At 41.9% G+C, this 27937-nt stretch overlaps 1 protein-coding gene across 11 annotated transcripts in view; it reads left to right on the top strand.

Moving 5' to 3' along the window:
• BBX (BBX high mobility group box domain containing) overlaps window positions 1-19688 on the top strand; it is a 289089-nt gene extending 269401 nt beyond the window's left edge. For 8 of the 11 annotated variants that reach the window (XM_036448441.2, XM_036448442.2, XM_045584016.1 and 5 more), the window contains 3 exons: window positions 7381-7578; window positions 9449-9632; window positions 13889-19688. In XM_036448441.2, coding sequence (XP_036304334.1) covers window positions 7381-7578; window positions 9449-9632; window positions 13889-13976 — 470 coding nt within the window. In that variant the 3' untranslated portion in view covers window positions 13977-19688. The remainder of the gene's footprint in view (window positions 1-7380; window positions 7579-9448; window positions 9633-13888) is intronic. The other 3 variants (XM_036448448.2, XM_036448447.2, XM_036448440.2) reach the window with 2 other exon arrangements.
• The last annotated feature ends 8249 nt before the right edge of the window (window positions 19689-27937 follow it).

Below are 27937 nucleotides of genomic sequence, written 5' to 3'. Positions count from 1 at the left end.
GTAAAGGTCACTTAGGCTTTTATATAAATAGACTAGAGGCCTGGTACATGAAATTCATGCACAGGTGTGTGTGTGTGTGTGTGTGTGTGTACCTCAGGCCAGCTTGCACCCTCTCCAATTTGGGACCCCTCAAGGGCAGTCATACATCCCTCTAAACAATCCAGGATGGCTGACTCCCAACTGCTCGCCTGCCTGCCTGATCACCCCCTAACCACTTCCCTGCCAGCCTGATTGATGCCTAACTGCTCCCCTGCTGGCCCAGTTGCCCCAACTGCCCTGTCCTGCCAACCTGGTCCCCCTTAACTGCCCTCCCCTACAGGCCTGGTCACCCCCAACTGTCCTCCTCTGCCAGCCCAGTCACACCTAACTGCCCTCCCTTGCAGGCCTGGGTCCTTCCTAAACTGTCCTCCCCTGCAGGCCTGGTCACCCCCACCTGCCCTCCCTTTCAGACCTAGCCCTTCTCAACTGCCCTCACCTCTGGCCATCTTGTGGTGGCCATTTTTGACCACATGGGACGGTCGTCTTGTGTGTGAGAGTGACAGTCAATTTGCATATTACCTCTTTATTATATAGGATGGATTGTCTCTTAGGCCCATGTATAGTCCAAAAAAGGGGCCCATATAAGACCATATAATGTTACAGGTCTAGGTGTAGATTTTATTTCAGAATTTCTCACAATTATATTTATTTGTGATATTATCTAATTTCTATTAAATATTGAACCCTCAGGTGAATGCTCATTTCTGTGATGGTTAAGAAGCCACCCTCCCTTTCTTCCCATTGATTCCCCTTTTCCACTGTAAATAATTTTAAAGAGTTGACCGTTTTCATAGTGCTTAATTAGTCGATTCATTTGAAAACTAGAAGGAATTTTAGAGGTCATCCCGTTCAACCTATTTGATTTATTTATGGCTGGAAAAGGGAACTTAGTGATGAGTAGTCCATGTCTCTGGAATCCCAAATATACTCTCATTTCTTTTCTAAAAATAAGAAAAAAATTAAAATGCTCATTTAGCCTAAATCATTTATCAAAAATAAGTTTTAAAAGTATTTATAAATATGAGTTTATTGTAAACATGGAATTTTTTTGTTTGGTTGGTACCAGTTACATGAGCCACATGACTGCTTTTACACCATTTACTTTTACAGAAAATGCAAGCAGCATGTATGTTTTCTGACCTGTCACTTCACATCACAACCTCTGTAGAGTTTCATTTCTGCAACTTAAGCTGGAAAAACAAAATATGAATTGTTGTGCTGCTCTCAGTATTAAATTCCGACATCCCAAAGTTGATATATTTTAGCTCTTCTGTATTAAAAATAGATTCTACACAGATTTGATAAATAAATGTAAGGCACTGATAAGGAATCTAAAAGAAGTATTTAAGGAAAACGGCAGTACATTTTTTTAGTGATACTGCTCTAAATATTTTGTGTTTTTACAATGAAAACCCTACCTCCTATAAAGTGGGTTATCATAACATGAATTAGGTAGAAAGCATGAATTAGGTAGGAATTCAGAGACCTGGGTGCTGGTCTCAGATTCACCAACAGAGATCTTGTTTCAGTAGAACAGATTGTTTAGCCTCACTGGGTCTCACTGTCTGTGTAGGTGCTAAGTGTGAATGTGACTCATGTATTAGGGCTGGGTAAATGGTGAGGTGTGGTAATACATAAATTCTATTTCCCCTCTAACATTTAATGATTTTATTATGTGATATCCTGAAAATAGGTTAATTTGGAAGCCCCAATTTTCTGCCATTTCAGGAACAGAAAAGTAAATCAATTTTGAGTCTTGTAGGCATTCCCATGGGTTTAGTTGGAAATAGAGTTACTATCGGTGATATTTAATTATACTTATTATGAATGCATGTGGAACAAAACTTTAGAGAACATGCACTAAAAATTGTATGCCCTGTAGTGTAGAGTGCAAATTCATTTTACATGACCAGAGAAAAAGGAATAGGTTTGAGCTTTGGAAATTACCAGTAATTTAAAGTGACCTTTTCTTTTCTGGTTACTTATTTTCATACCATCTCCTACATTTACTTGTTTGGGTGGTAAACAATGTACTTTGTGAATTATCTCAGCTTTTCATTCTCTCTCTCACTTGTGGCTATCACTGCTTATTAAAACTTTACTTTTGAGAGTGTAAAAATATAAGAAAATTAAACCATAATCAGAATAATTGTAGGATGTGTAAACCACCCTAGGCAAAGGTTAGACAGGAGTTGTTTGTAATTGATATCTATCACAGATATGTTGACTCAACTAAAGCTACAACTGTTAACTGTTTCTAATTGCTGTTAAAGTGGAGTACTTAAAGTTCATTATGTTTTCTTTATATCATCTCAAGTATAATTATTTTACAATTTGTATTTTTCCCCAAAAAATATCAGAAATCACCTGGCAATTGTAGCTCGGTGGTTGAGTATTGATCTATGAACCATTAGGTCACTGTTCAATTGCCTGTCAGAGCACATGCCCAAGTTGCCAGCTCAATCCCCAGTAGGGGGTGTGCAGGAGGCAGCTGATCAATAATTGTCTGTCATCACTGATGTTTATATATCTCCCTTCCTTTCTGAAATTAATAAAACCTTTTTTTTAAAATCAGAAATCTTTAGGTGATTAGTCATATCTGAAGTTTAAGTGCTAAGCTTATAATCTGGTTTAAACATTTCCACCCATGCTTTTAAAATTCAAAATCACTAAACCATTTTTTAAAGCTTTTGTAGATCATAAAAAAAAAAAAAAAAAAAAGATTGCTTATAGCCTAGAATTAAAGGCAAATTTTTCAGATAAACCAAGACAGCCTGTCTCTGTCACTTTATCTTTCCACCAAATTATGGTGTCATGCTTATTCGGAAGCAAGTAATACTTAATATTCATTATAGTTTCCAGAGGACTTCTACTTTTTCCCCCAAAAAACTAATCTTCACATCAGCCTCGGTTAAGTACGAAGGGCTTATTAGTTCCAACTGCATGAAGCCTGACCAACAGAAGCAGGAAGGGAAGGAAGAAGCCAATAATCTTCCCACATTGGCTGTTTTCCAGGCATATCTGTAGATGGTCCTCATTTGGCTCAGATGTTAAACTTACAAATGGTACCTTATAAGAAAAGAAAACCAAAAATCTCAGACTAGGAATCTCTGTAAGATTAGTTTCTTTTGCAATACACCTAATTGTGGGGGATAAAATTTTGTTTTATAGTTAGATTTTCAAACAGGAGCCATAGCACTCAGGCTGACTTGATCTCCTCAGTTCAAAATAATTGCTACTGCACTTCAGCAAGGTCTCCCAGGACCTTAGATTAAGTTCATTCATTTGGTTATTTTTCCTGTGTTCACTCAGTGTCCCACTGCGTTTTCGGTTCACAGGAGACCGACCAAAGGCAATGAGATTCCAGATTTGGCTATAATAATTTCAGTGCAAGTTGGATTCCCCTTAGTTGGAATGTGAATTCATGTCTCTAGAGCACTTCAGTGGTCTCCTGGGGTACAGTGCAAAAAAATGATCTCCACATTTTGGGAGTAGAGTGCGGAAAACAAGAGTCTGTTACTGCCAATTCCTAATGCTGCTCCAGAAGTGAGCTCACGTTATCACTCTCAGATGATCCGTGCCAAGTGTGTTAGGATGATCCTGGAGTGAAAAACTAGCCCTGTGGACGTGTTTTGCAGTGCTTGGGTAGGTTTGTGTGCCCAATTCCAAGCCGAAAAAGGAATGACTTAATTTGGTTTTAGACAACAAGCCTTTCTTTTCTCACATTTCCACTAGTTTGTCAGGGAGAAAGAAAAGGGAGCTGGCATGCTGTCTCGATACTCAACTGCAGGCTTTTTTCTTCCCTGAGCTTTTTCTATTTCCTGTCCCTTACCACCTAGCCTGTGTGTGCTAATGCTGCTGGACTCAGGTCTACTGTCCTGTCCCAGACAGCTACTTCTTTGACTTACTCTTACCTGCTTTCCCAATTCTTCTGTCCTGGGGAAAGTTCTCCCTGAGTGCTGACCTGAAGACTGGCTGTCATCTGTCTAGGCCACCACACAAGATGTTCTGGATTGGTTACCTCCTGGGTCAGTGCTTGGGGTAGGACTCTTAACTGCTCTTCCACACTCTAGCAGCATCACATTACACACTCTTTTTATTTTGTTTTATTTTGTTGTTGTTGTTGTTAATCCTCACCTGAGGATATTTTTCCATTGATTTTTAGGAGAAAATGTAAGAGAGAGGGAAAAACAGAGAGACATGTTGAAGTGAGAGAAACACATTGATTGGTTGCTTCCAACCGAGGAGGAGCCTGAAACCAAGGTATGTGCTCTCAACCAGAATCAAACCCAGGACCCTTTGGTCTTCAGGCCAACACTCTATTGACTGAGCCAACCGGGAAAGGCTACACACCTGTCTGCAGGGCCCACAGTTACTTCCAGATTTGACGGGGTTTAGAGAAGACACCTGGAGAGGTGGGATTGCCTCTTTTTCAGGGATTTATGAAAACTTGCAATACTTTCTCTTTTTTGCCTTAGTCTGGAACCTGGTGCACTCCTTTACCGTATCCCAGTACACAACCTCTGGGACTTGAGGATTGTTGGTCTCTGTGAGCCAGCTGGCCTTTGACCCCTGGCTTCTTGTATGCTGGTTTCTGAGCTTCCCCTAGTGCCAATGCACTTTTAGGCCTAAACTGTACCTCCCATTTGCAGCCATCCTTTGGCTTTTTATTGTGTTTTTATCAGTTCACCTGGGACACAGCAAAAGGAATAAACTTTGAATAGAAATGAAACCATTTGAAGGCTCACTACCAAGAAAATCTAACAATCTTAGTCAAGGGATTACTCTTTATTATTATTTTTTTCCAATTACAGTTTGCACTCTTTTTTTTTTTTTTTTTTTTTTTTAGTTTCAGGTGTACAGCATAGTGGTTAGACAGTCATACACTTTATCAAGGGGAGGCTCTTTCCTAGCCCTGAGCCTCTGGAGCAAGCTGCACATGTGTTTTTCTCTGATCAGAACCCTGATTCTAGGCAAAAATTGTAGCAAAATAAAAAGAATTTGGGGGGTTGGGGGGCTCCCTTAGAGCTCACTGAGTCCATTCTCCATCTTTACAGTTAGTGAATTTGAGAGTCATTAGTAGAATCCAGCTTTCTCTATACTGAGTTACCTCTATCACCCCACCATCTTTCTGTAGAAACCCCATCATCTTTCCCAACACATTCAGCCCTTGGCCCTTTTTTAGGTACCCATGCCTTCTCTTTGACTTCCTTGGTGTTCTCTCTCTCTCTCTCTCTCTCTCTCTCTCTCTCTCTCTCTCTCTCTCTCTCTCTCTCTCTCCCCCCCCCCCCCCCCCCTTCCTCCCTTCCTTCCAATGAGCAATCTTTTAATATCATATACCCTTTCTTTTTGGGGCTTTCTATTATCTTATTTCCGCAAGTTTTGAATTTTTATGGGAATAGGAAGAAAAGAGAAGAGGTAAATGCTTTTTCTGGAAGGTGCATTTATAATGTAGTGATTGTACTGGAGAGGTAAGATCCACCCTGTAATCAGAGGGACAACTGATGGGTCTGGATACAAAACCATAAATTTTGTTGCTTATGAATATCCAGTGGAGGTTATTTAGTAATCCTCACTGTGAACTTAGATTTGGGTTTCCTTAACCTAGAGGAGGCTTTGAATTTCAGGGCTAATGCAGAATCATTAAACATCATTGGAGTGTTTCTAACCAAATTATCTTTTATTTACTTTTATGTAGCTTTTATCAAAGTTCAAACTGAAAAAAAAAATTAAATATATACCATGATTGGCCTGTGTTATGCTAAATATCAAAGTATAAATATGCTAAGACTGTTTGACCTGGAAATAGATCTACAATTTAAAAGGAGTCTTTTTTTCTTCTTCTATTTTTATATTATTTGCTTGAAAAGGTATTTGGGAACATTGCCAAATAGTGGAGTTTATTTTTAAAAAAATAATGATTATCTTAAGCCTGTCCCCAAACAGCCATCTATTATGTAATTCTGAGGTAAGGTCAAGCTTAAATTATGATTTATGCTTTACATACTTTCTTTTGATGTAATTTAAATTATTTCTGACTTGTGGAATGGGAAACCTGGAATCAACATCTTGATGTCAAAGATCTTACAAATTCATAACCCTCCTTTCAAAAGGATGTGTCTAACTAAATCCATTAGAAAGCTAGATTGAAATTGTTGAATGAAGCTTATGCAAGTATTCATATGAACAGTGAATTATTTTATATCCTTACTTTCACTCTGTTCTTTTCTTCTTTCAGCTATTTTCTTCTACCTGCATTACATATATTGTCTTATTTCCAATGTCTACCTTCACACCCTCCTCTGATAAGCACCTTCAGTTATACTCCAGGTTTAGTTTGCATATTTCTCATGTCAAACCTTGATTTCCTGAGCCACCTTCCCCTCTTCTTTGTCAAAAACCATTTCTATGCCTGTCTTAAGAGGTTGGATCATTAAAAAAGGAAAAGATGTATCTCTTCCCTGCCCAAGAGACCTTCAACCACTGGAATATAAAAAGCCCCAGTCATGAAACGTGACTACATGTATGTACTCCTAAATGCTCACTGTACTCATATCTGCATATTTGTCTTATTTTGCAATAAAGGGGAGAGGGAGATGAATGAGCTCCTAAGGAAACAAGTATATAAGAAAGGACACAGCATTCCCAAACTGTTTGAATTGGGAGCAAGTCTTTGGTGGCAAATATGTCCCTTGCTCTTGACTGAGCTATTTGGGACACAAGTGTGTGCTATGAAACAATTTACTGATAATCCAGTCAGAATTAGGGACCTAGAACTAAACTTTCCAAGGAACCCTGCTGAGATATGGTATCATGAAATTGTCTCACTAAGCACAGTCTAGCCAATAGGAGAGAGTCTCAGTCCGTGCTGGCTTCAGTTCAGTGTTTGTGGGGTCCTGGCCAAGACATCAACAAAAGGTCAGGCCTCACAGCTTCTTTTTCTGATTAGTCAAACTTGGTGACTGAAAGCGAATATCCCAGGGATAAGTATAACTTTAAGAAGCACATATTTAGCTCAGTATCCTGAGAAGAAGAATAGGGGATCCTGACACCTGCAGAAATTGTGGTCATTTGGGACACAATGGCCTCTTGGTGTTCAGTATTCTATTGGGGGGGTTGGGGGTACATCTTAATCCTCTGTACTTAATCTACCAAACCAAATAGATACATGTGTTTAAGATTATGGGCATTTTTTTTTTTTTTACTTTTTTCCCCCATCAATACTTTGAAAATTCTAAATGTAAGCTCAGAAGGGTCAGACATTGACAATGTTTCCTTCTAAGAGCAATGTCGGTGCCTAGTGTTTTTGTGTGTAACTGTATATGGTTTGTCCTATTTCAGCCATATTTACAGAAGACAAAAACACCACAGAGCCTGCTCATAAGGTTAAAAATGCCCCATCCATTCCCAACACTCCAGAGCCAACAGCAACGCAAGAACCCCTGGTGGGCAGCCAAAAGAGAAAAGCAAGGAAAACCAAGATCACGCACCTGGTCAGGACAGCAGATGGCCGGGTGTCACCAGCAGGAGGCACTTTGGGTAAGAAGAGGGAGCTTCAGACAGAGATAACCAAGTCAAACAGCTGACCCTTATGGCTACTTGGCCAGCAAGTGACTATACACCAACTGCGGGTTTGGTCACAGTGACATTTTCTCTTTCCAGATCTCCTTGATAACTAGTTTTCTACAGACTCCCAAATGTGCATGTTTTAGTCCATGCTTTAAAGTAATAGCTTTTTTTCCAAGAGCCTATTTTGATTTACAAGAAAGGAAAAGTAATTTTAGGGCTGTCAGCTTCTCCATCCCTTTCTCAGCGTGCACAGAAATAGTATTGGCCAGGTAAATTCCCAAAGATCCCAGGCTTTTAAAAATCCTGGATGAATCATTGTTTCTCCATGGCTCACTGCTCAAGCCAGTAAGAGAAGGCACTTTGGGAAGCATCCAGCACTTGCTGACTAAGCCCACCCAGAGAGCTGGAGCATGCTTCTGGATTACTCTAGTTCTCTGGGCTAATCTTTAACCAACTCTTAACTTACAGTGAATTTCTCCATTTTCGCTTGTGGTCTGGGCTCTGTTTGTTGTTCCTGGTGGTCTCCATGGCAGAAGAATTACCTGGTGGGATCAGAGCTGGACACTGAGTGTCCTCCCTCAGATCTTGGGGTGTTGTGCCACCTCAGCATTAGTGCTCTGAGCTGTTGCCATGCTGTTGAGCACTTCTCTCATCTCTTTCTGTCAGTCCCAACGGAGGGGCCCCTCCCCGCCACCCTAGTCCAGTAGCCAGGAAAAGGCTCAAGGCCCATAATGAATTCAATAAATAAGGGGGAAAATGTTTAATTGAGTGTTTTTGAGAATAAGATTTATAAATATCTGATTTAAAATAATCTACTTGTTAATTGAGATTCACCGTTTGCTGAGATAGAATTAGAGGACTATTAGTGAATTGTATGCATTTCTCTTGCTTTGCATTTGTAGATTGGTAGAGCAAGAAAGCATATTAAAGATCCCTAAGTTTTCCCTGTCACATAAGAGGTGAAGCTCCAAGGGGCACACTTTTGTTTTGAGTGCTTTGAACTATGAAGCAGAAGTATGATGAAGACTAGCAACCAGTTTTCCTCATATGTAGCCCAGCAGGCCCCTCCCTCATTTGCTTTCCACTGTGGGTTCTGCTCTGTGATTTTCATTTTGTAAATGGTTGCAGCCTCATTTTCACCTGTAGGAAGAGGGAAAGATTTTAGGAAATACTTTCTTTCACGTAGGAAAGCACATAGCACTTTCATTTATTGCCTTTACCAATTATTTTCTGTAGTTGAAATGTTTTTAAAGCCATGATAACACCTGCCCTCTGTCTTGGCTACACAGGAAGGAAAGGGTACTCACTCCCAACAGGCATGTTGGCCCTTTATCTTCCTTCCAGTAGGTCTTCGGAACAAAAGTGACAGCCTGGGGTCTCATTAGGGTTGAAATTTTATTGGGGTTAGTGTTGCCACCCTGAGTGTTGTTGTCATAGCACACTGAGTATCCGGGTTGCCCTGGCAGGTAGGGCAGCTGCTGCTTCATCAGAAACGTTTGGTCAGTTGGGGTTTTAAGGGCCCTTCACTGCGTCCACCAGCCCCTCCGCCGAAGTCCCTTGTGCTGATAAGCCCATTTTTCTATCTCCAACACTGACCTATTTGACCTTGAATAATGCACAGCTTTTCTGCTTGGCATCAGGACATAGTTGTCCATTGCTGCGGTTGAGCTTAATTAAAGAGTTTTGTGACCATGAAAGAGATCCTATAAAAGCCTCACTATTAAGTGGGTAACAAAAGTGAGCAGAGAAGAACGTTACCTCATTTCACACTGCCTAGCACAGAGTTTTCTCTGCAGGAAACAGAGGGGCCCTCTCCTGATGGGTTTCTCTTGCGTTGCAGATGACAAACCAAAGGAACTGCAGAGGGGTTTCCCTAAAGTCCCTGAGACAGGCTGCCACGACGTGTGCGCACACAGCAGCGAGGCCCTGGAGACACGGAGCAGCACTCCCGAGATGCCCGCCGTGTCTGCGTTCTTCAGTCTGGCTGCGCTGGCTGAAGTGGCCGCCATGGAAAACGTGCACAGGTGAGCGGTGGGAGCCTTACTCCGCCAGGGTCCTGGGGACCTACCTGTTCACTGTCACGCCTGCACAGAGCGTAGGTGGAGGAAGCAGCATAGGGGACAAAATCAGCCTTTCTGACGTCGTCTGTGATGTTTTCACAATGTGTTGGGGTTAATGAGACTTGGTTCAAGAGCACTTCTGTTTATGTGAGGTTACAAAAGTGTGTGTGCTCATTACCAATGAGAGTATAGCCAGCCAAGTATTTTATTTTAAGTGCATTATTCTGTGGCTAAACTTGTATTTCTCTTAAAAGCCTGAAAGAGCAAAGAAGCAGCACTCTCCAATCATTAAGCATGAGGTTTAGAGTCCGGCCTCAGGCCTGGGTTTGAGTCCGAGCTCTGTCACCTGCAAATTGCCAGGTCTCAAGCAAGGCCATTCCCGCCTCTGCCTTGTCGTGTCTCCTATAAAACGGGCGTCACTGGTACTCATTCCATAGACATGTTATGTGGAGTAAGTCTAACATCCCAGTGCCAGCAGGCCGCGGACACCCTCCCTGAGGAGGGCCAGTGGCTGTGGTGGTACCAGCAGAAGAAAACAGAGTTGGTTCAGGAAAAAGTCACCTGACTCACAGCAGACAGAAGGACTGGATTCTCCTCCCACTCCGTGTTTGCTACAAAGTCATCTCATTCTTGGGGCCTCAGTTTTCTCATCCTGCTTTGAACACAGCACTGTCCCCAAAGAGTCACCTGGTTGTAAGCATCAGCCAGGATCCTAGATGTGGAAGCTGGTGGAACTCAGGAAAGCCCGCAGAAAGTGTATCAACTTCTATGTGCAAAATGGAGTGTTCCACTACTTCATGGGTCTTTTGGGATGGCAGAAAAGACTTCTGTGAATTCAGGGATCTCATGGCTTTATTCGGAGTGGATTACCCACAAGATGAGCTACTTTCCTAACCTTTCGATCTTCAGTACAAAGATCTTGGAGTCACAGAGGACTTGTATGCCCACCTGGCAGGCTCCATTCTCCTTATCACACCAGGCTTAGGAGCCCAGGCGGAAGCTTTGTTTGCCGCTTTCTCTTTATCTGTCATGTTGCAGTTCCAGTCCTGCCTCACAAATAGCCTCTGGATATTTACCACAGGTCACATTTCTTTTCATGTGTGCACTGCAAGTGCCTCTCAGCACGTGAATGCTGACAGACGTCGTCAAAATCCGCTTAGATCTTTGCGGGCCTGAGGGAGAAAAATATACAGACACTTCTCCACTCGTGGAGTTTCGCAGTCGAGTACAGAGGACAAACTCATACACTTACACAGAGGACTAAATATGTGCCCACATAAATTGTGGAAATAAGAGGTAATGTAAGAATCGGGGTAGTCCTATTTCAGGGCTCAGAAAAGGCTACCGCACAGTCCTCCCTGCTGTTGAGGGTTCCCTTCTGAACAGCACTGCAGTCACACCATGGCTGTCAACCAGCCTTCCACAACTCCCAGTTTCCAGCAGCAAGCACCTCAGCAAACCATTCCTTCTTACCCACGCCGCCCCCGAAGTCAGGGGGCACCGCTGGCAGCCCCCGGGGGCCGAGCCCTCTCTTGCCTCTGCTCCTTCCAGGCCTCGTTCTTTGTCCTCTTCTCTCACTGCTACTGCAGCCTGCACCCTCCCCATGCACCCCTCATGGACCTGCCACCATGTCGGTTTGTAATTATTTGCCGATACTTCTGACTCCTTCCATTGTATTTTGAAGAAAGAAAGAAAGAAAGAAACTCTAGTTTTATTTTCCATATCCACAGCTTCCTTAGTTCCTGTCACATCAATGGAGGAATGGGCGAGTGAGATTTGGGGGTTTTTTTTGTTTTGTTTTTTTACCTCCCACTAGAAGAACGATATTGCTTACTAAAATTTTACTGTCAGTTTAACAAATGGTTAGTGTTCTCAATGTCTAGAAAGACAGATTCTCCCCAGGAATCTTAGTTGTAACTTCAGTCCCTACATGTTAAAGCAGAGCTACCATCTGCCCTCTACCTACAGACGTAATGTGATTGTACCTGTTTGCACATCAGTTCATTATTGCTTAGGCACTTAGAGAGTGGTCAACAGCGTTAAGGGTAGAAATACATCATCTGCTGCTACCTGCATTCTTGCCACAAGAAATCTTAACATTAGGTTTAAAAATCCAGGGTAGAAAGGCAGTTCCACAAAATGCCGGACACAGGAAGTTTCATAAACCTTTGTGTGTTTACAAGGAATTTTATAAGGAGGAAAATTCATTAAACTTAACCCTAAAATCTGCCCTTCCAGGCGGGTCTTTCTAGTCCCATTATAATGTTGGCCCAAATGCCGGATTAACTAGCCCGGAGCACGCAGCCAAAATGAGTCAAGATTTGGGCCCAGGTCCTTGAATCCAGTGTCCTTGCCGTGGCTCCTCGGTGCTGCTTTAGCATCTCTCATGTCCTGGCCAGTCAGGAAGGCTCCCCAGCCCTTCCTTCCCCTGGGAACGAGGGCCATCAGGTCGTTGCACCCACATCGTTCTCTCCCATCACACTCCCGTCTTCCTTCCCCATTGATTACGTTGGACTTTCATCCCAGTTTCTCTCCCTTTTGCTCTTTTTTTTACATTGTCCTTTTCATTTTTTTAAAAAAATATATATTTTATTGATTTTTTACAGAGAGGAAGGGAGAGAGATAGAGATCTAGAAACGTCGATGAGAGAGAAACATCGACCAGCTGCCTTTTGCACACCCCCTACTGGTGATGTGCCCGTAACCAACGTACATGCCCCTGACCGGAATCGAACCCGGGACCTTTCAGTCCGCAGACCGACGCTCTACCACTGAGCCAAACCGGCTTTGGCTCATTTTTAACTTTACTTTTTTTGTTTGTTTGTTTCCTCTTCTCCTACTTGTTAAAATTCTCTTGGTTTTATAATGTTATTACATATTTAATCTTACAGGTAAAAAGTAGCATTTTAATTTCATCTTTCTGGAGCAGAGTTGAACATATTGAACAGTTGGTGCTTACAGCAACCCTACATGAATAAACAAATTAATCCAGAAGTGTGATTGTAACACACGTTTTGTTTTTCTGAAAGCCTAATATCTTAGGCTAAGTGATCATTGGATTCTGATATACCCAAATGTTGTCATTTATCCACATTACTTTTTTTTTTTTTTCTATGCACCAAGAAAAAAAGAATTGGATATAGTTGTGGAGCAACTAAAATTTAAATTTTAAAACAGCACCCTTTGTTCCACGTAGTCTGAAGAAGATGCTATATTGAAACCTTAAAACCAGTGAAGACATTGTTGCTACATGGAATTACTCAGCACAGTGCTATGTACCCTGCTGACCACAGTGGGCCAGAGCGGTGGGATGCAACATGCAGGTGTGATGGGCCTGTTGGACAATGTCAAAGAGGTGCCCAAGTCTATCTTGTTAGACTGAGAAGCTCTGCATAAGTCACCAAGAATTTAGAACAGTTTTGTTATAACTGTGAAATAAAACATATTTTGTTCTATTCATTAAGCTGAAGCGGAGTGAGGGGAAAACATCAGCTATGTTCATTGTAATTCCAATCCAATCCAAGTAATGGGATTTTCCATGAATTTTTCTAGTCTTGCCTAGAATTTTCTATCCATGTGTGTTGAGTTTGGCTCAAATTAAGTGGATTTTCTCACACTCTAAAATTTAATCAGTACTTGCCTTTTCCCCTCTGCGCTCTTTGTCCATATGCCTGTAAAACTTTTTTTACATTAGGATTTCAGTGTTTTCACATATTTTTTGTGTCCTAGTACACCTCTTTCTCTCCAAAGACCATTGCTGTTATTGGCCCTAAGTTTAAATTGGGTTTATTATTATGCCACTTAAGAAGTGAGCCTGGAGGTTATCAATTAGTGTAGCAGAGTGTTCCCCTCAGGCAAGTCAAGGAAAGGAATCTTCCAGGGGAAGATTATTGTCCAGTGTGTCAGCCTTTGACTTAAATAAAGTTCTGAGGGAATTTGCCAAATCTGTTGTTGCTTCAGCTTCTACAAAATGGAGGTGGTCAGTTGGGTACAGAATGTTTTCAGTTGTGTGAGTTGTGTGAAAAATCCTTAAAAAAAAACAACAACAATATATGTAAAGAAAAAAACTCAAAGGACAAAATTGGTTTTCAGTAGACAACATAAGTAAAAAGTCAGCAGAAGCTACTAAAGTATCAGGAAGCGCTATGTTATTTATCCTCTCCTATTTCTGATAACATAATCTGAATAAGTGTTTTTTTTCTTCTCTCTCTTGCTTCACAGAGGTCAGAGGTCAACTCCCCTCACCCACGATGGACAGCCAAAAGAAATGCCACAGGCTCCTGTGCTTATTTCCTGCGCTGACCAGTGAAGCGCCCTTCAATTGTAAAACATTGTGCTTTACCTACTACCCTAGCCTTGTCTTTACCGAGGGATGCTATTGAGTTCACGTGGTGGGAAATACAGACTGCAAACAAGTGCTTGTTTCCCTACATGGCCCAGATTCACTTGAAGCAGAAGTTAGCCTCCTGGGCCCATTTGTTCGTTCGGAACCCAGAGTCTTTGTGGGTGATGTTCTCTGTCTGATAATGAGCAGAAATGGATTGATCCTGGAGCTTTGCTTTCTATTGAAGGCTGTTGACGGTAACAGGTGGTAACTTGGTAAAAGACTGCCTTTACTTTAGCTCATCCAGCATCTCTTTTACCAACCAGAGAGTGTGAAACTAGTTTCATATATTACCTAGTTATTCTTTCAAAACAAAAACAAAAAAACAACAAAAACAAAACTGACGCACTGCACTAGTTATTATTAGATATTCTTAGTCTTTTTTGTACATGGAGATTTAAGTTCTAAGATGGTTTATATAATAGGTTATACCTACATTTATATTGTAGAATAATATTAAAAAGCCTGTTCCAAGACTCCCACGCAGCATGGGCAGGCAGATGTACCATTGTTAGCGGTGTATGCTCGGCCTCGTGGTCCATATATTCTGCACTTTTATATTTGCCACCAGAGCGATAGTTTGCTGGCAAAAAAACAGAGAGAGAGAAATTACAATTCTTAAGCTGAATTTTTTTCTTAGCCTTGAGTGACCAAGAATAATTTGCTTGGGGCAAATTGTGGCAAATATTTACCTGGACAGGGGAAGAGTTCTACAGATTACAGGTTACTGATGTTTTCATGCCTTGAGGATTCTTTTATTTTTACACAGGGGTCTAAGTGACCAATGGATTGTTCATACAAACAGACAAAAAAAAAGAAAAATATTATTCAGAAGTGACCTTAGTATTACTTCACTATTCTGAACACATTGAAGACACTCACTTCATGTGGACCTGGAGCCCACAGACCTTTCCATCCATCCCAGACAGACTGGACGGGTAGCAATTGCTATGCACAGCCTCGTCGGCGCTGCAGGTGTTTAGAGCCATTTCGAATTTGTGTTGTTAAGGAGGTATGCCTGATCGGAGTGGGACTCAGTCACAGACCCACCTACAAGTTTCTGTTTCCTTTCTGTGTTTTGTTGCTTTTGAACATAAAACCCATCATACATATGCCAGTGCCGAATGGATTAACTGGCTTAGAACATTCAACATATTGACTTAACCACCTGATGTTCACAGTGTCTTGTTTCCTAGCAACAGATGCAAAGTGATAAATCAAAATTAGTCAGAGGCTACAGATTTTACAGGGTATTTCTTCCATAGCACAAAGTATCCCCCCACTCTTGCATCGCAGCACAAACTACCAAATTTCAATGATTGGATTCCAGCAATAATTTTTATTGGTTTTCAAACTGGCGGGATTTTGATAGTGTTAGTTCAGGTTTGGAGCTTTTGAATTAGATCTCTAAATGGTGACAGTTTACAGGTTTTATCTAGCTTTCTTATTTATACTTGACTGAATTGTAATGATGATTTTTTTCTAATCGTAATTTGACCTAATAGCCATATAAAAAGTGACTCTATTAATACTGACTAGGTTTAGCTTTTCACGGTTGTAGATATTACTTCAGTTTCGGTGCTGGAAAATATGTACAACATACTAACAGAATTGAAGACTCTAGAGAGGGTTTGTTTCAAAGCAGGAAAAGGGCAATAGAGCATTGGTGTGATATTCTCAAAGATGCATACTCATTGTGCATGTATGGAGGAAGAAGGAATTAGTAAACAAGATTAATCAGCAGTTATAGCTTAATCCCAGTCACATAGAAATAAATCAGGTGAGCAGCCCCAGATTTCAGCATAGCCTTTTTACTATGATGCTGTTTTATTAATGTTTTCTAAATCTCAAAACACAAATTGAATGTTTGGAAATTGCTGGGTCCCAGTGTTGGTGGCTGTTAGGAGTTTTTGGACCACTTGCTAGCAGTGATTTTAAAATTATTATTAGCTAAAATCCAAAAAATAAACCCAAACAAACCAACAACAAAAATTGTGTGGTGCAGAACATGCACTTTGACAATGGTACTAACTTGTTATTCTATAGAACATGTTAGAATAGGTCTATTTTTGCCAGAAGCACCCTCCTTCAGTCCTCCGATTACATTTCACTAGCGTTCCTCAAGAGATTGCTGTATATTCATGGGACCTTTTTTTAAAAAGAAGCAAAACAAAAGATTGCTTTTTTTCTATGTGATTACTATCTTACTTGATCTGCTTTTCCTAAACCTCAGTGGCTTTTCCCTTAGGCAGGGTGGGAGCGGGAGGGCAAACTACTGGATATGACTGTTTTCAGATACTTAAAAAAAAAAAAAAATACACAAACAAAAACACCTTTTTGTAGAAATGCTTAAATTTTAAGCAGTTAGGCACTGAAAGTAGCAGAAATCCTGCAAAGCTTTATAGTTCTTTAGACACTCGCCTTGTTGTTTCTCTGAGTGCAAATCTTGATTTCAATACTAGTGCTTTTCTCATGCCCTGAATCCGCTGGAGAAGGGGTGTTGGTATATTCAGGTAACAACATTTGTTAGCACAAATATTTCAGACCAACATGTAGTCCCCACCCCACTTACCATTTTCATTTCATTTCTCTCATTCTTCTTCATTTCGGAAAATTGTATTGCTATAATGTGTATCTTAATCTGCCAGCAATCACCATCCACACTAACATTTGTCCCACAAGCATCCTCAAGAGAAGAAGTTGTTGCACCTTATGTATATCTCAAGCAAACCAAAATATGATGCTCTTCTGCTCTGTTTTATTCTAAATCGTTGTATCATATCTTTCTTGAAACCATTCTGAATTTAGTTGAAATTATCAGTATTTATACTTTTAACCTTAATTTCTGGATTCAAACCTGTATATAAATATTTTGAAAAAAATTGTCCCAGCCCTCCTCTGTAATGCTGGAAGGGGACAGTGTGGTCTCTGATGGAGACAATACTGTTCCAGTTTCCTTTTGTCTTTTATTTATTTAGTTACTCTGGGTATTTCCTATGTAACTTTGAAGTGTGTAGAGTATATTATAGTAACTGAAGCTAAGAGAAAAAAATACTGTAAGACACCCTTTTAAGTTTGCATTTGTTTGGATGCTGTAATGAGATCAGGAAAAGTGTCCCACCGCCATGTTGAAGATACAGGTTCTTACCCCCAAATGAGGTTAGTTCCCAGATTTTTAGATCCAAAGTGTTAATTCACTAAAAACTCCTTTAAAGGCTAAATCATACTGTTGTAGTCCTGACAGACTTCTATCAGAAATGTATTTATTGAACTCTTATCAGATGAGCTTTCTACCAATGCCATCTCATAGCCGACATGCTGACATTCCCACGTCATCACTGATGCTCGCGTTCCTGCCACTGGAACTGCTGGAGGGAAGTGGTGACTATGGTCACGGGGGGAGCATCTGAACTGGCCTGGATGCTTGGGCCCAGGATGTCTAATCTGTCATGTTCTTACCAAGGCAGGTGCCAGTCTGTCTAAGTCACCCACAGTTTTGTTTGCACTCCGCAGTCTTTGGCTCATCGTATGACAGTATTTGCACCTGTAAATGTAAAAGCTAAAGCAAATTTAAATTGATTCAGAACCAGAAGGAAGCTGACACTGAAGGACATCTTTTGTTTCTGCAGTATGTGTGCGTAGGGGGTGGGTTGGGGGGCGGGAGGGGCAATACCCAATAGCTCTGTTCCCAGTTTGGCATTTGGCATTAATGTGAAGCAGTGGGACCATGCTGCCTGTAAACTACTGTATGAACCCTAAGTGTTCTGGAGACCAGCAGCTGGAGGCTGGAGGCCAGCGCCCACACACCGGGAGAAGCGCCCTGTTCCCTGGGAGAGGGAGGAAGACACACGAGGCACCGAGTCCTCACTTGTCAGGGGACCGTGGGGGTGTATGCGATACCGGGGAGGAGATTCTCCTGTGACTGCACTGCTCCACAGGGCCCTCGGATAAGGCCAAGTCTAATGGGCTACCTCGGCTTTACAAGTTAATTTCAGTTAAGTCCTCTGTTTTGAAGGTTTGTCTTGTTCTGCTTCTACCTTCAGTGCCACTATTTTCCACTGCAGTGTTTTGACTTCACAAGCCGCCTTCTCCAGAGAGAACAGTGTGTATTGCCGAAAGTGGGCAGTAGAAGCAAATGCTGTTACATTTGACCTATAAAGTATTCAGTGACTGCCAGGTGGAAATTGAATGTTAGCTTTCCCCACATAGGACCTTGTCTTGCACCTTACAAAGAGTGATCTAATTGTTAATTAGATGTTGCTTTTATTTATACAAGCATTCCCAAAGAATTAGACTTGGAGTTTGTTTTTGAGTTTTAGGATTCTTAACAATCATTTTACTTAGATTCACTAACATTATACTTAAAATAAAAAAGAAACAGTTTGTTCAGTTCCTCTGACCAGATACTTCTGGTGAAGGGGTCAGGGTTGGATGGACTGCTTTGCTTTAGCTTGGAAGAGACAGCTGCGTTTATTATGCTCCATAATAAATGATCTTGTCCTTTTCACTGGGGACATTATCTTCCTTACATTTCAGAACAAAGAAGCAACAAAACAGTAAATCAAGACAAATAGATCTGATTCTGTCATACACCTCCATCTGTTTGTGCTATGCGTTTCTTTAAAAATTATAAATATACTTTTTTTTTTCCAAAAAAACAAAACAAAAACACAAAACAATAGTTTCCTCTCCTGGCCAAATTTTATGTGTGATGGTGTGATTTGTACTAATAAATTGGAAAAGGAAACCTTATACTTAGAAGTTCTGTGGCCACTGTTTTCTTGTTACAGTCAGTGGTCAGAATTGATCCTGCCCTCAAATTGATTTTTATGCACAGTTAGTTGTTTTAAACATAACTACTACTTCCAAAGATTTCCTAATAACTGTAGGTCAGAACTGGTTACTGAGTAACAAGAACCTAATTCAATGCCTCCAAACCCTCCCACCCACACCACAAATCTTACCTCACAAGCTCTAATCACAGAGGCGCGCTTGCTTCACAGACTAACACAGCTCTCGCCAGCCCCGAGGGCCTGGCCGGGGTCCCGATCCCTCCTGCCAGTTCCTCGGCTGAGCGGCAGGACGGGGGTGGGGAAGGTTCATGATCTGGAGCTCAGCACGTGCTCAGCAATGTTTGTCATTTCATTAGCACGAAACACATCTCTTGCTCTCAGGAATTTGTCAAAAAAAGAATAAAAACCACCTGAGATTCCACACACCAGATTATGAATGTTTCTCGTAGGTTTGAATTGCTTACTTGTCATAAATTAACCACAGCTTCGTTTGACCACCAGGTCTTAAGTCTGTGACAGTTTCAGCATGACCGAATCGCTCATTTTCTTTTTTTTCTTTTTTTTCTTTCTGAAATTGGCTTGGTTCTCTTTAGAGTTGGTGTAAACATGCCATGTAATAAATGATTTCTACTTAATGGTACAACAGAATTATTGCTTTCTTTAGATGTATGTGTAGTAAAAGTCAATATACACATTTATATAATTTCTTGAAAATCTTATACTTTATTTGATATTTCTAAAAATTGCACATGTAAGTCATGTGTATAACATGCTAAAGTACTTTAACTGTGATCTTAAAACTGAATAAAAATATTTAATAAAAATTTGAAGTATTTTAAAGATATTCAAATATATTTCTTTATGTTCACACTCCTGGCCATAGAGTATTTGCCCTCAATATACCATGCCCACTATAACTTTCATAAAAATAAGCTAGTTCAGAATATCCAAGGATAGTCTCCTCTAAACTATTGGTCTGAGATTAACCATTGTCTCAGCATCCTCAGTTGCTTTCCCCTAAAATGGAGCAGAAATCAGCTGATGGAAGAGGGAAGATAAGCTATATAAGAAAGGTAATATGCAAATTAACCATCATGTCCTCATATAAGATGGCTGCCCCATGTGGTCACAAGATGGCCAGCAGGGAAGGGCAGTTGTGGGCAATCAGGCCAGCAGAGGCGGGCAGTTGGGGGTTCTGGGCCTGCAGGGGAGGGCAATTGGGGCGGGGGGTGGACCTGCATGGAAGGGAGTGCAGTTGGGGGGGACCAGGCCTACAGAGGAGGGCAGTTAGGGGCAACCAGGCCAGCAGGGGAGGGCAATTCGGGGCAATCGGGCAGGCAGGGGAGTGGTTAGGAGGTGATCAGGCTGGCAGGTAGAAGCAGTTAGGGGCAATCAGACAGGCAAGTGCTTGGGAGTCAGCAGTTCCAGATTGTGAGAAAGATGTCTTCCCAGGGGCCCTAGATTGGAGAGGGTGCAGGCTGGGCTGAGGGACACCTTCCTCCAGTGCACCGGGCCTCTAGTATAATTACACGAAACAGGTTTTGCATTCAGACAGGCATAGCTGCAAACACTAGCCCCACCAGCTCACCACTGGGGTTGACCTCTGAACCACACTTCACTCATCTGAATGATGCTGTTAATACCTCCACACCATTGCTGAGATGAAAAGAATAGACACATGGAATGTTGGCTGGCTTAGGGCCTATAGTAGAGATTCTATTAAATGGTAATCATTGATTTTTTTATTTCAACTTTAAGACAGATATGTTTGAGTCTATAGGGAAAATGCTAAGTATGCTTTATTTGAAATAAACTTTAAAGGATGATGCATTAGGGGGAAGTTGTTTCAGGAGATATGATATGGGGAAACTCAGTTAAATTCACATAGCTCACTCCATGTAACACTATAAGATTTTTCTAAAAAATTAGTCTGCCTGATGAATTATACTTTTGTAAAGCTCCAGTTCACTCCCTTTCCTTTGAATTACTGTCAAGTATAGGGGTGGGGGTCTGGGAATAAGGGTGCTCCATCCCAAAGAACATAAATGGTGTTAGGAAAAAAGACTATCCATATACGTGGTTTTATGGTCCCACATGTATTTAGACAGTTACATCTTTTTGGGTAGGACATGAAATCTCAGGGAAAAATAAAATGGTCTTAAGCAAGCTAAAACTAGTACTCCATTGTATGCATGCTGAAAATACATAAAATTGTTAATTATAAATTTATCAGAAACGTTTTCACCTTTTATTTTTTTATTTCTTTAAAACTGCAAGCTTTTAAAATATATATATTATTGATTTTTTACAAAGAGGAAGAGAGAGGGATAGAGAATTAGAAACATCAGTGAGAGAGAATCATCGATCAGCTGCCTCTTGCACACCCCCTACTGGAGATGTGCCCACAACCAAGGTACATGCCTTTGACGGGAATCGAACCCGGGACCTTTCAGTCTGCAGGCTGACACTCTAACAACTGAGTCAAACCGGTTTTGGCTGTTTTCACCTTTTAAAGTTATGGAAAAATATATGCAAAAGTAAGTTAGCATATTAAACTCCATGTCCCCACCCCTTAGCTTCAAGAAATAACATTTTCTTAATTCCTGTTTCATCTATATTTTGCCCATTTCCCTCCATTTTCTCCCCTAACCTCAGACATGTTTATTTCAGGAATGTGATTTCATGTATACATACTTTTGATGCAGCCTTTTAAAAATATTTTAATACAATTATTTTTTATGTATCACCTCACAATTCCAAAAATATGTTTAGCTCCTGTCTAAAGCCAAAGGAATCCATTGCCACAAGAACAGTAGTGCTGGAGTGAAGATTAATTGGAACTAGAAGACACTTTAAACAAGATACTGCTATATTTACCATTTTTGATCCACCGTTCTCCAGAGATTTAACTTGATTAATCAAAGCCCCCTTTTAGCATGTAATTCTTTCCATGGTCTTTTTCTCTTTTCCAGACTTAATGTCAAAAAGGCCTAAGTGCTAAACTTTTGTAAACTTGTATGCCCTTCCTCCTTCCCTCCAACCCTGTCCTGACTGTTTTCTGCCTCCCCAGACATGCAGGAGTGAAGTATATTGCAGGGGAGAGGCAGACACAAAATGTAGATGACCCACACACACAGCAGTGCCAATGATTTTTAAAATCTGAAATTCTGGGTTAACAGGCCAGAAATGAAAGCACAAAGTGAAAGCCGTTGCTGGAAGAGATCAAATGATAATCCTTGCTTTTGGAGATCCTGTACCCTAGGGAATTTTACAAAAGGTCATTCTGTCTCAGGGTTGTGTATTGCAGGATCAGGAGAAAAATGTGAGGATTGAAAGTGTCTTGAGGGATGGGAGGTGAAAGGGAGAAAGGGAAAGTTTGTACGAATAAGCCTTTGAAGTTCAATGTCAAAAGTCAAAATGGGTTTAGAGCTAATATGAAAATATTTTCAAGAAATATATTCAAGTGGAATGGTTATTTATCCTAACCTTTTCTACTGTTAGCCATTATATCTGTGGTGCTTCTGAGAGGCAATTTAGATAAAAGTTTATATCTCCCAGAAACCAACATGTAAACACTAAAAATATATACACACAATAGAAATAGAATACTAGGTAGAAACAAAAACAGATAATGTGTTACCATGTAATTTGAAACATTTATTAAATATAACATTAGATATAATAAGAAGGCAGTATTGATTGTAGTTTTAACATTTTCCCAAGATTATATAATCCTTAAGGTAAATACTGGAGAAGTTTAGACATTTTATAAAATAATTTTAAATTTTCACTTCTCCCATATTAAATATTCACTTGAGTGTGTATAACAGCATATTAAAGTTATAAGAACAATATTCTGCACATGAGTTCTTGAAAATCTAAGCACCTTTTGTGAGTAGTAGTATTTAGCATATAAGATGCATTAAACCTACATTGTATAACAATCAAAATCATACCATATTGTTAGAATAAATGTGTTTAAAAACTGCCTCATTCCACTTCTCTATTTCAAAGTGCATGAAAATTTTTCGTCCCCTTGCTTTGTTTGGCTCCAGAGAAGTCCTGGTACCCATAATTCATGTCCATTAAATTGCTTAAGTCTTGCTCCTCGAAGAACCCACTCATTCAGCAAGTCTGCCTCGGATGCCTACTATTGGATGCCTAGTACCAGCAAGACAACCTTGAGGGGGAGAAGGGGGCGGGAAGAGAGTCTCCATTGAAATGCATTGTGGATGAGGCTGGGCAAGGACATCAAAGGCTGTCAGGAAGGAATTACTTATAAACTCATGTGGAAGACTTTAAGGAAAGAGATAGTATATGTTACTGTTGTATTTAAAATTCTCATTTAAGAGATCTTGGCACAAGAAAAGCAGATGCTGCTAAGGCAAAGCCGCAGATGCCCGGGACTGACAACACGTGAGGAAAGTCTGGGGAAGATCCATAATGCGGATCAGCGTACACATTTCCTCCTCCTGTGTCCTGGGGGATGGAACGCCCAGCTAACTTGATTCCAGGACTGATGTGTATGGCCCAGAAATAGCCAAAATCGCAAGGTAATGCAGTTTGTGATTTGAACATTTGGCCTTGATTAGAGAGGTAATTCTGGTAACCAGATATTTGGTACCCTGAGTTTATTTTCCTTCCTTCCTTTGCTGTGTCTTTCTTCACCGTAACCCGAACTCTTGCGTGTTGCTGAAATTTAATTTTTTCAATCTTGGCATTTTTCTTCAATGATGGCACACCCCCTTCCAGATCCCCCAAAAGCTGTTTTAGATTTCTCTTTATGTTTTATCGTTTCCTCCACCCACATTGACTAAGGTTTTTATGGCAGGGTAAATGACTCAATTCCTTTGCCCCAGGAGGTTCCTGGACTAAAACATACCTGTTGTGAAGGATTCTCATTTTTGATGTGTGCTGCTCCCATTTCAATTTGGGGCTAAATTGGCCACCTGAGTCTTCCTTTGCTAATCCTCTGCTTCTACAACGGGCTTCACCACAGGAAACGCCTGTTCTCATCTCTGAGGGAACTTCCCCTTGGGAGGTACTGAGGGCTGTGCATCTACTTTTTTAAACTCAACATCTCAGTATGGCCATCAAAAGCCTCTCTCTAGGGATCAATAGTTGAAAACATTCGTTTAGCTCTAACATCACCGGCCTTAAGAAGCAAGATGAGCTTTCTTAGGTAGGCACACTGTACTGAAATCCATGGAAGAAGTCAGAACATTTTAGATTACACAATTGAAGTTCGTCGAGCATCTGTCTGTGGCCCCCAACGAGATGTGTGTTGCCAAAAGACTTCATTGGTCTCCCCCCACACACACACACACACCCTCTCAAAGATGGACTTTAAATGAGTGGGTCACACATGGACACCTTCCAAGGATGTAGCGTGTGCCAAGAGCTGTGGCTGGAGCAGCAAAGAGGGTCTTCACAGCCCACCTGACCCCCTCACTAGGGACTGGAAGAGGACAGGAGTGCACAGGGGGACTGGTAAGCACGCCGCGGTCCTCCCAGGACACCGTTCAAACTGGGATCAGGCCAAGATGTTTCTATATGTGGGCATTTATCCATGTGAATTACTTTTTTTTTTTTTTAATTCCTTTCACTCCTACCCACACATCCAATATTCCATATGCCTCTTTAAAAAAAAAACACACACACCAAAAAACGGTTTTCCGGTCCGGGTATGCACTTTTCCTTCCGAGTTGCCTTTGTGTGACATTCTAGCCTGCCACCGACACTGCTTGCTCCTCAGCCAAACATCCACGTTAGACAAAATCCGTCCCAGCCATTGTACCAATTGCAGACAGCAGTGCCAGTCGGTGGGGCCATCGGAGTGGAATTATAAGTGAGCTGATGAATAGTGTTCCCTGGGGAAGAGCAGGCCGTCCCTCGATGTCAGAAGACAGAACCAACCCCGGGTGGGACTGTGCAGCAGGTGGGGCTGGAAGACACCCAGTCACGGGGCAGGAACCACTTTCCCCTGGGTCACCTGTCTGCCGAGGAGCTCCCTGCCATCACCATCCTCCGCCACACGGACAGCAGTGGCTTTTGAGATTAAACTGCTGCAGATGAACAATGCATTGTACACTTCTTGGTCCCTTTTATTTCCTTCCCAATTTTATATATTAGCGTTTAAACCTTTTAACTGGAATGTTAACCTTGGATTAGCTTAAAACCATTTACCTTCAAAACGTCCCACAGGCACAGTCAGCCGGGTCTGAAATAGGCAGAAGAGTGATCTGATTTCATGTAAACAGTGACTGGCCTTCCTGTGTCTCCAGGACACAAAACACAAGCTAAGAAAAGGCCCGTCTCCTCCCATCCTCTTTACCTCTGCTTTCAGAAAACAAAGCCAGCATTCTGGAAATGCTGATGTGGGACTTAGTACCCAAGACTCTTAAGTAGAATTCTGTGTGCTTCAGTCCACTCTGCAGCCTGATCCACCTTTTCCGGGTTTACAAGCAATGTTGTTGTTGTTGTTGTTTTTCCTAATTGCCCAGGAGCTAGCTGCCAGCTTCACCAAGCAGTCCACGCTGCGAGGTTGTACATCCCTCATTATGTTCATCCCATAGAGCCTCTTTGCTTTGCCATTCGCACCAGAGAAGCATGACTCCATTTACAAATCACTTGAAGGCAGTCTCCTTTCAGCCTCCTCGCATGCCTTGCCCTTGAGTGGGGACCGCTGTCTCAGGGCCGCTGGAGGCTGAGTGTCTGGCTCCTTCCCAGATCAGTAGGCACAGCCCTGCCGGTGCCAAGCCCTCCGGAGCAGGGAGAGAAAGGAGCTCCCAGACAGGCCGCTGCCCTTGTCCTTTCCCCTCGGCTGTGACATCAGCCGGAGAATATTCCCCCGAGATGCCGAGACCGGGTGTATTTCCAATGACTTCAGAGGGACAGAGCCAGTCTCCCGCTGTACACAGGAGACAAGAGGCATTCCAAAATGGGATCTTCACGCTGAACTATAAAATGAAAAGCAATTTAAATGTGTCACCGGCCCCAAACCATCAGCCCAACGAGCATAAATAACCTTCCTGAGGAAGGGCTCTGTTCCCAGGTAACCGCTCCCTCACGTGGGAGGAAAGGTTCTCTCACGGGAAGGCCTCTGAGTGTCCTTAAAGGGTGGTTGCGAGTGAAACACATTATCAAAGAGTCCGTTTTTCTATTTCTGTAAACAACTCTGTTGGAATATCTGTGAGACTGTCTCAGGCAGGGAAGCCAATGACAACTGGTACAACCAGGAGCAGGCAGTGTTGCTTCCTGAAAGGGTCGTCAGTTCCTGATTATTTCTCTCTGATTACCTACAAGGATGCTGCCAAATCCCATTGACTTCTCCTCAGCAGTAACCACTCTGATCAATTATGTGCATTGTGAATTATGTGTCTTTATTTAGTTTGATTCAGCAAGGAAAAAAATAATAATAATAATAAAAAGGACTTTAAATCTCTGGGCTCCGGAAAGATGTGACGTTCAGACACCTGGGCCTGGACCTCCAGGTTGGGAGAAGTCGGCATGTGGACGCCTGTGCCTAGATGTCCTCAGGATTATCCGCAGCGCAGAGCGAGCATCACTGCCCTTTGCGAGGCTCCGGATGCTCCTGCCCATGAGCCTCAGGTGTGGCACCTCCTCCCTGGGTGAGACGGCAGAGTGAGAGAGTGAGCAACAGCTCCTAGCAAATGTGTTCACAGCTGAGCCAAAATGTAGTGTCAGCTCACAAAGAGACAGGCTTTCCGCTTTGTGTTTAGGTATTGTTTGTTGCAGTGTTGTTTTGTTTTTTTGTTTTTGTTTTTGCCAAAGCAGGAGAGGGGATGTTCAGGACAATCACCTTGGACTCTGAAAAAAAAACACTTTGACATCTCTTGACTCAAAGTAGCTGCTGCCCAGAGGGACCCGGACCACAGACACCCACGTTGAGGCTGAGGTGGAGTGGAGAGAAGTCCTCCATATGAGGGGTGTGAGGTGAGGACTGCCAGATGTGGGCCTCTGCAAGCCAGGACTCTCTTTAATATAAATGTTCAGCCCCGCACAAGCAGAGAAGAGGCACCCCAGGTGTGAGGGGCCCCCCGGGGAGGGGGAGTCACTGTGTCCTGTAGCACCAGCCGCCCGGTCAATACAACAAACAACCAAACACCCCCTTCACTGACCAGAGCAGACCTTTTCTTCCATCCACCCTGTGTGACCAGAGTCGTTACCTCACCTCTTTGCTTCCATAACGCTAGTGTGGGCACTATAACAACTACTTCTGGAGGTCACTTTGTGAATGCAATGACATATTACATTTGAACAAATTTGTAGACTCTAAAATACTATCCTATATAATAAAGGGATAATATGCAGGTTGATCATCACTCCAACACACAAGATGGCCACTCCCATGTGGTCAAAGATGGCTGCCACAAGATGGCTGTCAGGGGAAGGCAGTTGGAAGGGACCAGGCCTGCAAGGGAGGGCAGTTGGGAGCAACCAGGCCTGCAGGGGAGGACAGTTAGGCTGGCAGGGGAGCAGTTAGGGGCAAACAGGCTGCCAGAGGAGCAGTTAGACATCAATCAGGCTGGCAGGGGAGTGGTTAGGGGGTGATCAGGCTGGCAGGCAGAAGCAGTTAGGGGCAATCAGGAAGGCAGGCAGGAGAGTAGTTGGGAGTTAATAGTCCTGGACAGGCAGTCAGACATCCCTCTATGGATCCCAGATTGGAGAGGGTGCAGGCTGAGCTGAGGGACACCACCCCCTCTGTGCACGGATTTCATGCACTGGGCCTCTAGTATAAACAATAAAGTCTATTAATTAAACTGAAAATTAGAAAGTCTCATCCATGTATCTAGTTATCAAATATCTTCAAAAGGAAACAATTTACTGGTTAAAAAGCCATGTTAAATTTCTTACTGACATTCTTCTCTTTAAAAAACTGAAAAAGTATAGTTTTCTTTCTTCAGGATTCAAAGAAAAAAAGATAAAACTTTTTTTTTTTTTTGGGGGGGGGAGGGTTGGAAAGAAAAGTTATTGATAAAATTTTCCTTTCCCTGAATTGGCCCATTTATTAAAAATATTAGTAACCACTGCATCTAAGTGAAAATAAAAAGGAAGTTCTCTGTGGGGGAC

The sequence above is a fragment of the Pipistrellus kuhlii genome, unplaced genomic scaffold (assembly GCF_014108245.1).
Source record: "Pipistrellus kuhlii isolate mPipKuh1 unplaced genomic scaffold, mPipKuh1.p scaffold_m20_p_2, whole genome shotgun sequence".
Taxonomy (NCBI): domain Eukaryota; kingdom Metazoa; phylum Chordata; class Mammalia; order Chiroptera; family Vespertilionidae; genus Pipistrellus; species Pipistrellus kuhlii.
Note: the sequence above shows the minus strand (reverse complement) of the source record. Positions and strands in the feature narration are given on the sequence as shown.